This window comes from Manihot esculenta, chromosome 6 (assembly GCF_001659605.2).
Source record: "Manihot esculenta cultivar AM560-2 chromosome 6, M.esculenta_v8, whole genome shotgun sequence".
NCBI classification, from domain to species: domain Eukaryota; kingdom Viridiplantae; phylum Streptophyta; class Magnoliopsida; order Malpighiales; family Euphorbiaceae; genus Manihot; species Manihot esculenta.
This window is the reverse complement of record NC_035166.2, coordinates 23057103-23069714: the sequence shown is the minus strand read 5'-3', so window position 1 is coordinate 23069714 and position 12612 is coordinate 23057103. Positions and strand designations below refer to the sequence as shown.

The 12612-nt window shown below is 32.8% G+C and overlaps 3 protein-coding genes across 3 annotated transcripts; 1 reads left to right on the top strand and 2 right to left on the bottom strand.

Annotated features, from left to right (window-relative positions):
• Positions 1-9: 9 nt before the first annotated feature.
• LOC110616591 lies at positions 10-949 on the bottom strand. Its single transcript, XM_021759016.2, has 2 exons — positions 709-949; positions 10-610 (listed from the first exon to the last, which is right to left on the bottom strand). The coding sequence occupies exons 1-2, from the start codon at positions 847-849 to the stop codon at positions 167-169; spliced, it is 585 nt and encodes a 194-aa protein (XP_021614708.1). The 5' UTR covers positions 850-949; the 3' UTR covers positions 10-166.
• A 2978-nt stretch (positions 950-3927) lies between these two features.
• LOC110618310 (F-box protein At5g03100) lies at positions 3928-5802 on the bottom strand. The gene is made up of 3 exons (XM_043957787.1): positions 4834-5802; positions 4429-4605; positions 3928-4302 (listed from the first exon to the last, which is right to left on the bottom strand). The coding sequence occupies exons 1-3, from the start codon at positions 5800-5802 to the stop codon at positions 3928-3930; spliced, it is 1521 nt and encodes a 506-aa protein (XP_043813722.1).
• Positions 5803-9846: 4044 nt separating this feature from the next.
• LOC110617920 (U-box domain-containing protein 30-like) lies at positions 9847-12392 on the top strand. The gene is made up of 2 exons (XM_021760919.2): positions 9847-9955; positions 11462-12392. The coding sequence occupies exons 1-2, from the start codon at positions 9847-9849 to the stop codon at positions 12367-12369; spliced, it is 1017 nt and encodes a 338-aa protein (XP_021616611.1). The 3' UTR covers positions 12370-12392.
• The last annotated feature ends 220 nt before the right edge of the window (positions 12393-12612 follow it).

The following is a 12612-nucleotide window of genomic DNA, read 5'->3' as shown; positions in this document are numbered from 1 at the left end:
AAAGGGAAATTTTGATCAATGCCTTACCATTATTTATTCATTAAAAGAAAAAAGTTATCCCTAACCTGCAATTTACATCTATTAATATAATCATACACACTCCACACGATTTAAATTTTTTTAAAAAATGAAAATGCCCAAAAAGCAAGGAAAACAAAACTCAGGCTCAGTCAGCTTCTTGCAGCCCACCAAGCACAACAGACCCAACAAACAACCCAGCAGCGCCTACCACAAGCCCTCCGGCCAACACAGCTTGCACAGCCACCAGCCCCGCAGAATCATCGGGTATCACGACTACCGCTGCCAGAGCCAGTACCAGTATCGGAAGCGCAGCCGAAGCCAGCGTGGACGGGGATACACTGACTGTCTTCTCCAACAGACTCAATAGCCCCAATTCCTCAGCTTTCGAGAACACACCCAACTTCTCTATTGATGAGAGTGTGAATCCCAGATCCTCCGCCTTTGAGAGTAGTCCTGCTTTTTCTACGTTGCTAAGCACTTTGCGCTTCTCCAGCTTCTTGAACACATCGAATTCCATTTCTTCACTGCTTTCGTAGAATATTCCCGCACCGTACCATTTTTTCTGCCAACCATCATCGTACTTATTCACCTGCATCATCATTTTCATTTACAGAGAAATCGAAATAAATTAAATTGAAGAGGAACAAGTGAAAAGGGCTGCTGAAACGAGGAGTAAATATTAAGTACCTTCTTTTGGGAGGCCATAGCTACGACTGTGAGGACCTGTTTAGCTGGAAATGGGGGTGAGAAGAGTGGATTGGAAGAGAAGAAGTGGCGTTGGATTCCTCGAAGATAAGCAGCTGAGGGTGATGGTAGTGTGACCGCCATTGATGATCAAGGAGAGAAGAGCAAAACAGAAAGATAGAGAGAAGACGGGTCTTAGGCCTGGTTTCTGTTGAAGGTTGATGATGCTGCAATTGCCACGTTGGATAGTGGCTGTAATCTAAGGCGCTATTTCTGAACCAATCATATTGGTGATGGGTTTATCTGAGAAATTTCATTTTACCATCCAAAAGAACTTGGGCCTCTTTTTTTTTTTTTTTTTTTTTCTTCCTCTTTCTTTAGGCCTAAAGACCAAATTTAAGCCCATGCTCTTTGTTGAAGGAACATACATCACTAATTTTCAAGATTTATATATGCAGCATTTACATTATTCCCATTGTTAATAAAAACAAATAATTGGCAAAAAAATTAATAAGAAAATTAAGGGTGATTGTAATATCATAAAAGTGAGTGTTTAAGCCTAAGAATCTCATGCCCATTGTTAATTACCAATTAATTAATTAGTTGTTTTTTGTTCTTCTTGTAAAATGAAAATCATATTATGATGTAGGTACAATAGAGGACATAACTGAAAATTGGAAAAACTTTGTATAATCACACAAAGCAAATGATTAAAACACTAACTAATACAAACACAGATAATAAATTATTATGAGATCCTTAGTCTTATGGAAGTTTCTAAGTGGCAAGTGGGAACCTCCGTTTCAAGCCGTTTCAGGCTTGTTACGTTCAGCAGAAATTTTTTTTTGTTTCTTCTCATGATCGTCGACTCTTAAATTCTCGCGATGACTGCTTTCATTTATTATAGGAATACATTTGATGTCAAAATCCTTAACAAAATGATATCTTGATTTGTAATCTGATACAAAATTATTATCGGCGGCCGAATCTTTAACAAACATGTTTCTAATGCCGTCTAACATGGTCTGTTCTTTCATTACACTCTTCCAGTATTCCTCCGGCATTTTTCTTGCACAAGGTGAAAATATTCACTCTTCATTATATTTTAAATAAATTTTTATAAAATTATAAATATTTTTTTTTATGTATAATGAATATTTTTTAAATTTAAAAACATATTTTATATTAAATAAAATAATTATAATAAAAAAAATTAAAGTTTTACGAAATTTTATTTCAAAACGGAGGATTAATAACTATCCTATTAATCTCTATACCATGAATAGCTGTATATGGAAAAAGAATTGAAGAAGTTTATGAAATTATATACTTACAAGTAAGAGAAAAAGGAGAAGGAAGAGAGTGAATGGGGGTTCATGTCTTGAGAAGAACACTCGGAATTCTTTTGCAAAAGTTGTATTCTGTTTTATAATGTATGGTAGGCTTCTCAGCACTCCATAATTCCACTTAATTTATAGCCCAACTGCAAGGACAAGGAGGTAATTATTGATTTATACGTTAAAAAAAATTAAAAAAATTAAAAAAATTAAATTAAATTAAAATTTTAGTTTAATTTTTTTATTTATTCTGAATATTTTAAATTTAAATTAAATTAAAAAATTAATTAAATTAAATTAATTTAAATTAAAAAATTAATTAAATTAAATTAATTTAAATTAAAAAATTAATTAAATTAAATTAATTTAAAATTTTAGTTTAATTTTTTATTTATTCTGAATATTTTAAATTTAAATTAAATTAAAAAATTAATTAAATTAAATTAATTTAAATTAAAAAATTAATTAAATTAAATTAATTTAAAATTTTAGTTTAATTTTTTATTTATTCTAAATATTTTATTCAAATTTCTAAATAATGTTTTAATCTAATTTTCAATGCATGGAGAGCGAAGGAGAATAAAATTTAAAAATATTTATTAATTATATAAATGCTTAATAAATAAAATATTTTTTTAATTAAAATTTATTGTTATATAATTATAAAAATAATTATATTATATATATTTTTAATAAATAAATTCGATCTTTATAGATAATATAATGTTAAAAAATTAAAAATATAATATAAATTATGGTGATTTAATTAATAATAAAATTTATTTATATTATTATTTTATGGATATTTTAATTGAGAATTTTAATTTAAATTTTATAAAAAAATTTAGATTTTTTTTTATATTTATTGCAACTTTATTACTGCAAAAAAATTTAAAAGATGTATATCTCTTAATCATAATAAATTTATTTTTTATCAATAAACTTAATAATTGTATAATTAAAATATCACTGCTTCAGTTAAACATTCAAGAATAGTGCATCACCTTGCGGCAACTGGATGGAGCAACTAAACGAGAACTTCTAAATTTGTGCCCGTAACTAAAACGTCGCCGTTGTCTTCATAATTTATAGCGCCCAAAAGCAAACGATAAATTCCTTCATCTCCACTTGACCACAGCAAAATTGATTCGTTCAGGGATTTCTTAACTTACACCCAAAGGTAACATCTTTCTTCTTGTGCGCGCCAAGAGATTATTTTCGCTCCAGGTGAGTCTTGTACTGTTAGTTGTAAATTATCATTGAAATTTTTGTTTCCAATTTGTAGTAATTATCTTGTGCATTATTTCCATTTGAGAGTTCAATGGATCAAGAATCGAATTCCTCTATTTGTGGTTGTTTCGTGTGTTCGAGGTTGAGAATTTATTGCTGTATAATGCCATATTAGAATCTGAGACAGCTTGAATTCAAACATATTCTCTCAATTAAACATGTACTTGGTTCAAATCCTAATCAGTTGAAATTTTTCTGGGCATTTCAATGGAAACAGTACAGCTGAGAAAAGGGGAGGTTTGTGGTTATGGGGTTTTCCTTGGTGCGTTTTATATCAAAGTGCGTTAGGAGAGAAAACTTGAACCAGTTGGATATATAACAGAATAGCATAACTAATAAGCTCCAAATTATTTTTTATAGAAGCATGCCAGGAAAAACCATGTCCATAGGAGCGCACACAATGCTAAATAGAAATTTAAACATCATGTGACATTCTCATAATATCCTGATGTTTAAACAACAACAACAAAAACTAAAACAACCAGAGCAACTAGAACAAAGTATGTTAGACCAAAAAACTTGTCCCAATGAAAGCAACTGCAACTAGAACAGCAATGTCACTCTTTCATTTATTCTTCTTAGCTTCTTCTTCTTATTAGTCCAGGTGAATTTGAATTGGTGGCTTCCTTGTTGTTGTTGTTGGTGGTGGTGGTGGTGCTGCTGCGTCTTTTTCTTCCTCTTCTACTTCTTCTTCTTTGAACAAAATTTCAATCTCTTGCTTGTTTGTGCTAAATATAAGACTACCTAGATTCACTGCATGTCCCCTTAAAAGTTGCATGAACTCTATTGCCAAGATAGCCCCATTGAAGAATTTGTTCAGATCAAAATATTCATCCTTCCATGTCTGATAATCTCCATGAGTTACTTTGAACCGTACTGTACTCAGGTTTTCTAGTTCAAGTCTCAAATCCTGGGTATGCAGGAATCTGCGTTCCTGGAAATCATGTTGGAACAAATAATCTTCGGGAATCTGGCAATTTTTTGAGCAAAAACTGTTAGGCATTGATAAAGCACTATATAATGACAGGTAAAAAGACTGAGGAGTGAAGCAAAGAAAATGATGAATAGCAGATGGAATACGATTCATATTTCGTACCTTTATCTCTTCATTTCTGGGAGCCAATACTAATGTCAGCTCCTCAACTTGATGACATGCTTTTAGCATGTAAATGATTCCTGGTAGCTCCCATTTCCAGAAACTACTACTTATTTCCAAAGTGGTGCAATTGAATCTTAATCTCTTTAGATTTCTTAGCTCTCGCAGAGAAAGAAGCTGCATAAAATATTTGCATGTTATAAGATGTTGGAAGTGAAACTGATTGACTTGGTCTAGGGTTCTTTTCAGATCATTTGAGTAATTGAGTCTCTAGTTCAATATAGAGTTGCCCATATTAAAGCCACCCAAAGTAAATCCATTAGAAAATATTCTATGCATTTTATGAATTTCAAGGTCATGAAGAGTAAAAGTTGGAAGTAATCTACATCCATGTGAATGGAATACCTGGATACACCAATCGCACAAGTTAATGGTGTCAGCCTTTTGGAAACTTGCAAGAAGCTCTTGGAGTATGTTTTCATATTTTTGAACATTGGAATCATTAAACAGGATGTTTATTCCATGCTTTCCACAAGCATCAAACATCCCATGAAGACTGAAATAAACCTCAGTATATTCCGATACTTCATCTATCCTGTAGTTTGACCTTGGCATTGAGCCCATAAATCCAACATTTAAGGCAGTAGGAGCCTTGATAAACATTGTAGTTGAGTGGTCAACAGGAAAAAAGTTTTCAATTATCACCAAATTACAAACATGTTGATTTGGTGCAACATGAACATGCAGATCCGTGGTCCTGTTGCAATCACTCAAGAATAGTTGCTGGAGGACTGGAGCATTTGAAGTGACCTTTTGGATTATATCATGATGTAATTCAATTCGATGCAAATGCAATACTTTGAGAGCCTGAAGCTGAAAGGACACTGGCAGCTCCAGATCACAGAAACACAGTAGCAACATGGTCAATGATTTGCTGTTGAAAACACATGTATGTAACTTATAGCAAGGATCAACTGCAGTATTCTTTGCAATATTGGCATCATCCTCATCAAAGTCAAGATCTAGGTTTTCAACATGCTTATTAATTGCGAATAGGACCCATGAATCAACAGCTTTTGACATTTCTGGCTGATATGTGAATCTTACAGAGAAGCTTTGAATTTTGAGACCTTTATGAAGGCATATGAACTGATTAAGAGATGAAACAATCTCTTTTCCTGTCAACTGAACCCATGATGGACCAAAGTCTGCAGTGGAAACATACTTCCATAAATGTCTCCATCTATGTGACAAGAATCCGGTACTCACTGCATCATTTAGTGGTAGTTTGTCCAGTATGGTATGAAGTAATTCATCTGGTAGCCTACTAATAGCATCACATGAATGTGCTGGGTTGTTGTCTTCCTCAGCCATGTTTGAAAGTAGTATCTGAGAATGAATGTGAAGAAACTGCTCAATAAGCTTAAAAAAGAAAAAAGAAAAAAGAAAGAAGAGACAAAAGAAGATGGAGAGGGGAGAGGAAGGGAGTCAAGCATCGCAGTTGAAAAAATAATGACTGATCAGTTTATCTGCTTTTTTTAGAGCACATAGTTTGGATCAGTATATCTGATCAGTATAGGTAGATAACCTGCCTAGGACTAACTTGACATTTGAAAATTCATATGTTCTGCAGCATCTCACTTATTGTGCTTTGCAAGTCTGGTTACTTTGTGATGTATTTGATACAATTTCCCGCTTGAACAAAAGCATATCATGTTTGCCTGATAATTTTAACGCATCACTCATGAAAAGGTTTTAAAGGATCATTTGAGTGGTGATGGTGCTGAACAATAGAAAAAAAAGGCATGCATAGGCTAAAATGCGTAGAGAGACTTAATCTGGATTATTTTAAGAAGTGTCTATCTAACAGGCTGCCAAATTGTTACTGATCCTATAGCACTACAACCATTAGTGCATTTTAATGAGTTAAATCTGTTCATATCAGAAGCGTGGTTGGTGGTTTAACCTAAGAGCTTTGCTTAGGGTTTGTTTAGATCTACAGACCATAGGCTCCAAACACACCCCATTTCTCTGACCAAAAAATAGGTAGAAATAAAATAGAAATTTAAAGTTGGTTAAGGGAAAAACCAATTAAAAAAAAAAAGAAGCAATCAAATGATTTTTCCTCATAGTTTCAGTAATCTAATTTTTCTAGGGCGATGATGATACAACATAGCATGTTTGTTTTGGCTCTTAATTCCATGTGATTATTGCTTAGATGTATCTCTCAGATTAGCAACAGGCTAGCCTCAACAAGAAAAAAGGAAAAGGAGGTATCAAGTGTGGGAAACATATTTTCTAGGGTAATCCTTTAATACTTCCATAAAAATCACATGGTTTTGTGGTCTGTTGAAATTCAATTGTTTGATCTAGTAAGGAGATGGAATACCTTTTTAACTTCCTTGCTGTTGGTGGTGATTCTCCTAGACATATCACTTTGATTGTCTTAGATTTTTGGGCGTTTGCAAAATGAGTATTGATTCAGTGATGAATTATTTTGTGATCCTTTGATTCATAGAAATTTCAGGAGAGCAAAAGTTGAATTCCTTGTGCGGTTGGATGAGAGGTCGGGCCACAGGTTTGGCGGTGGGATATGGAGGTTGGGAGAGATGATAAAATGAATTTTTCGTTAGCATTATAGAATATATGGTTGCTATTCTGGCAACTGTTGTAAAATTGGAAACTAGTTGTGGAAGAGTTTTTCCCTGTGAAAATATCTGAAATTTAATACCGTAACAATACGGGGCGAAATTATTTATGATTACTGACCAATTTTGGAACATTTGTATCCATTTGGTGTGCAAAAAGCTGCAACCTGTGCGTTACATGCGAACGTTTCTGTAGTATTGCGAAAGCAGCAAGTGATAGTAAACAATTTGATCCCAGTGGTACCTAATTTTATGAATATAGAGTTGTATTTCATATGTCTCATATAGAATCAATATCGGATTTAAAGTTTAGCTTTTGGTTTGCTTGATATTTCTTGGGAATAAATGATACACAAATATAGACAATAGAGAATTATGTTTTTGTCTTTTCTGTTTCTTTTTGTGAGCGTTGCTCACATGCTTGTGCTTATAAATTTCTTGCATCTTTATTCATGTAACTTATGTGATGCTGTCCTTGTAAGTGAAATGCTATAATGTTTGCACATCAGTCATAATTTGCAGGTAGACTTGCTGAGCATTTGTTGTGAGAAAGAGAAATCAAATCCACTTGCACTTGCACATCACTCATATTTGAAAATAATTTACCATTTGTATAAAAACCCTTTAGTGATATGTGTTGACTTCAGAAAATTTTGACTATAGCATTCAACATGGCCAAATACACAAATATCTCCCACAAAATCAGCACAAAGATATAAGAGTCTGCACAATTGCTGAGTGTAAAGTAGTTGCAAATAATTATATCCTACATTTTAAGTAAGTTTATGATTTTATTTCATGTGACTAAAATGGTATCAATTATTAACCATTTTGTAAGACTCACGTTGTATAATGTGTGTGTGTGTTTTTTTTTTTTTTGCTTATGATTATATTACATATTATATATTCCATTTTCCGTATTATGATGAAAAAATTTCATTCAAGTTAAATTATAAAGAATAAAAGCTGCAAAGCTAGGGTATGGACCCTAAAATTTACAGTACTGCTCTTAATAGCTTAACTAGGTTTTTGTTGTGGTTGCTTTTATCTTCTTAAATTAGAAGAGTAGTTTTATCAAGTTCTTTGTGATTCTTTTATCATTTGCTTAGGTTTGAATGCTGATCCTGAAGGCCAGGGTGTGAGAGGTGATGCCTCATAGCAGCAGGGAAGTAATTATGACTTGCATTTTTATCTCAAATATGTTCTTAGAAGTCCAAGAGAATAAGTAGGATGAGGACCACCTTTTATTTTTTATTGTTTACTCTTCAATCTTCACTGTGAAGCCCATATGATAGGCACCCAGTTATCTAGATCCAATGCACTGTCATAACATATCCATTGATATTATTTGTTTTCTTGAGATCCACGGTACGGAATGGAACTAAAATATTTCTCAAATTTTGTTCTAAGCAATGGTTATTAGTTTTCTGTCCAACAAACTTGGTTTCTAGCACAGGCCAAGATGTACAACTTTAGTGGCAGAATACTTCCTTAACATATGATTTTGGAATAGGATCTAATGGGTGTTATTGGCAAGTTCATTCTCACTATTCGTGCATCATGGTCCAGGCATGATGGTAGATGTTGTTTAGATGTTGGAAACTGAAGGCAGTAGTAACATGTATGGTCTATGCCAGTCACAAGTGAAAGGAGACAGAAGCTGATCTGATTTGTATTTGCTATTTAATTTGTATTTCCTACTTGGAATGTGTCTAATGAAATTTCAGGAGAAAATGCTATTTTGATCTATTATATATATTTTGTCCACTCACTTGTTTCTGTCCCTTTAGATGGTATAATTGTTTATATCAATTCTAAGAGAACAATGGATGTTCTAAGAAGGCTGTGCGATTAATAGGTTACGGGAGTTGATTGTTTGTTCATTGCTTAATAGCTTTCACTCAAAAAGAAGAAGCTTTCTTCAGCTTGCCGAGTCCTGCAACCTACTCTGCTATATGTCTATCAGGTTCTGTGCAGCACTTTTCCTATGAAGCTAATTTAAATATTGTTAATTGCAAATCAATGTAGATATATTCTTATGCAGGCAAATTAGAGTTATTTGTTACCAGAATTAGAAATGTACATTTCACTGAGCAAGATAATGCTGAAAGTGTAACAATAGCATGATTAATTCTGGATATACATTATTAGATATTGACTATTAATTATAGTGAGCTCTATATGGAATCTACCATGAGTTGGACATTTAAAAATTATATTAAAAAATTTCTACGATATCCCAGAATGTATTTCAGTTGGATATGGCTGTGATTTTTACTAATTTACCATATTTGCAATCTAATTTTGGATATTGGTTGGTGAGCTTTTATTGCATGTGCCATTTTTGGAAGGGACAGGAATTAAAATGGATTTTTCTTAAATTTGGCTAGGATTTCTTTTTGCCTTTTTTGGGCAGTTGTTGGGATAAGTATATATTCATTTATTTATTTAATGTGTATTTTTTTTAATTTTCCAATAAAAAACTTATGTTTGCGCTTAAAATTTCTAAATAAATCTATTTTAAAATTTGCGTCTCAATTAATTCATTTTGGCATATAATAACATTTTTAATTATTTTATACATTTTATAATAATAATAACAATAATAATTTCTAATAAAAATATATTAGTAGTTATCATTCAGAATTTTAAAATTCTTATTTTAATTTTTCCAGAAAAATGGAGTCCATTTGAATTTAAACGAAAAATTATTGGTTAATTAGGATAAAAATTTGAAAATGAACCTTGGCCAAGCATCTATATTCCCACGATGGCGAAGCACATTGATGATAGTTGCTCTTGGGCTGTGCGATCGCTCCTTTGCTCGGCTGCTGTTTTTCTATGGCCGTCTATGGAAGGCCAAAACCCTTTGAAAGATGGTTTCTTCTTGTTGGCCTCTTTGCTTATGCTTCTTTGAGTTTTGGGTATTTTCGAGCTTTTGAGGCTTTTTGCGTCCTTCGTTTTATTTATTTACTCGTCAAAAAATAGATAATATCATTAATAGGGGGCCCAAGTCTAGATTACAGGTCCGTAAATATAATAAAAGCTATGAAGTCCAAGCCTAATAAAGAAAAACAAAATAGGCCCACAATCAAACACCTAGAGCTAAATGAGGGATCTCAACCTTTTTGAATACAAGAAACCTCTGATTACTAACAATTGCAAGACAAAACATATTGAAAAGCAAGACAATAACAGAGGATAAAATATCCAAAATAATAATAATAAAAAGGTCCAAATCACAGTCAAAGAGAGCAACGGTAGTCTAAACTTAACAAGAACTTGCCCATCATTTATCTATCAACAACAATAAAAAAAAAAGCCTAATAAATAAAAAATCAACTTTAAAACAATGTATCTAAGATGGAATAATATGTGTAATACGTGTACAACCTAAAAAAAGTCTGAACACAGGAAAGAAGGATAAAAATAGTCATAAAAAGAATACTAAATTGTCACTGTAAGAGAAATATAGTCTGTTGATAAAAAAAAAAAAATTGTGATTGAAATATATTTACCATATTGTGTTAAAGGTTATAAAAAATAATATACATACTTTTTTTTTTATTTGTCAAAAGGTAATTTCATTGCAATCAAATTAAATTAAAGGCTCAAAATAATTAGTCACATTTCGTATACAACAACTCTAACAACTATAAATAATAAGGCCGCCATTAACAAACTCAACTCTGATGAATTATAAATAACAAAAAAACATTCAAATTTATTGAGATAAGCACTATTTTCTTTAAAAAAATATTTAAATAAACGAGAAAAGATAAAAGAAAATACCAAGATCATCACAACTATAGCTTGAATGGATAACAATGCTATAAAGAGAAATAAAAATCACTCATTAAATAATAATCATAAATCGAAAAACATAAAACTCTTTTAAGCGTCACTTGAAGTGCAAAAGATACGAAAAAAGTTATAACTCAAAATAGAACCAAGTGACTATAGTCAATATTCCGAAAAGGAAACTAGATTTAAAAATCGATAATAAAAAATTTAAAATGACATGGTACTGACCTTAGCTGGTGATCACATAAAAAAAAAGCCTTCCAATCCTCAACTTCAACAACCAACTTGTAGGATAAAAAAAAAAGGGTAAACTGTAATTTAGTCCCTCTGGTTTAGTGAAATGTAACCTTTCGTCCCTCTGTTTTAAAAAACCTTCAATTTAGTCACTGTAATTTTTAAAAACTATGCCATTAGTCCCTCCCGTTATATTTTCAGTTAAATCACCGTTAATTTTAGTTTAAAAGACTAAAATACCCATCCTCACTCCTTCCTCTCTCCTTCCTCTTCCTCTTCTTCTTCTTCTCCTTTCCGATCTCCTTCTTCTTCTTCTTCTTCTTCTTTTCTTCTTCTTCTTCTTCTCTTTTCCGATCTCCTTCCCAATCTCCTTCTAAAGAAGGTTAAGGGTCAATCTAGAGTTCAAGCTCTAAGAGAGCTTAGACAGATTGTCGCCGAACATGCCACAGCAAAGAAGGCAGTTCTAGATAACGGCGGAGTTGCGTTGGTTTCTTCCTTGTTGGGTCCTTTTACTATGCACGCCGTTGGGTTTGAGGTAATTGGGATTCTTGTGAATTTGGATCTTGATCTCACATCCACAGCAAATTTATTACAACCTGCCAAGATTTCTTTAATGGTGGACATGCTAAACGAGGGTTCAATTGAGACCAAGATTAATTCTACGAAGTTGATTGCAATGCTGATAGAAGGGAAGGATTTCGACTCTGAAAATGTGTCAAGCTTGAGCCTTTTAGCTGGGTTGTTGAGGTTAGTGAAAGATAAGAGACATCCAAATGGGATAAAGATTGGACTTGGTTTGTTAAAAACCCTTTATTCATTTGAATCTGTAAGGAACTCCGTTTTAAGCATTGGGGCAATTCCTCATCTAATGGAGCTGTTGCCCAGTTTGAACAATGAGTGCTTGGAGTTTGCTCTTTACATTCTAGAGATTCTTTCAACTCTTTCAGATGGGATTCTGGCTTTGAAGGATTGCCCCAAAACGATACCCAACATGGTGAGATTGTTGATGAAAGTATCTGAAAAGTGTACTCGGCTTGCATTATCCATATTGTGCGCAGTTTGTCAACTTGCACCAGAAGAATGTGCTGCAGTTGCTGTGGAGGCAGGCTTGGCGGCGAAATTGCTGCTTGTAATACAGAGTGGTTGTAGTCCTGAGCTGAAGCAGAGATCAGCTCAGCTCTTGAAATTGTGTAGTCTAAATTACACAGCTACTATCTTCATTTCCAAGTGTAAGCTTACTAAAACGATACAATGAAGGAAAATGGCAGTTTGTTGATATATACGTAATACGAAGGAGGAGGAAGAGGAAGAGGAAGGAGAGAGAATGGGTATTTTAGTCTTTTAAACTAAAATTAACGGTGATTTAACTGAAAATATAACGGGAGGGACTAATGGCATAGTTTTTAAAAATTACAGTGACTAAATTGAAGGTTTTTTAAAACAGAGGGACGAAATGTTACATTTCACTAAACTAAAGGGACTAAATTACAGTTTACCC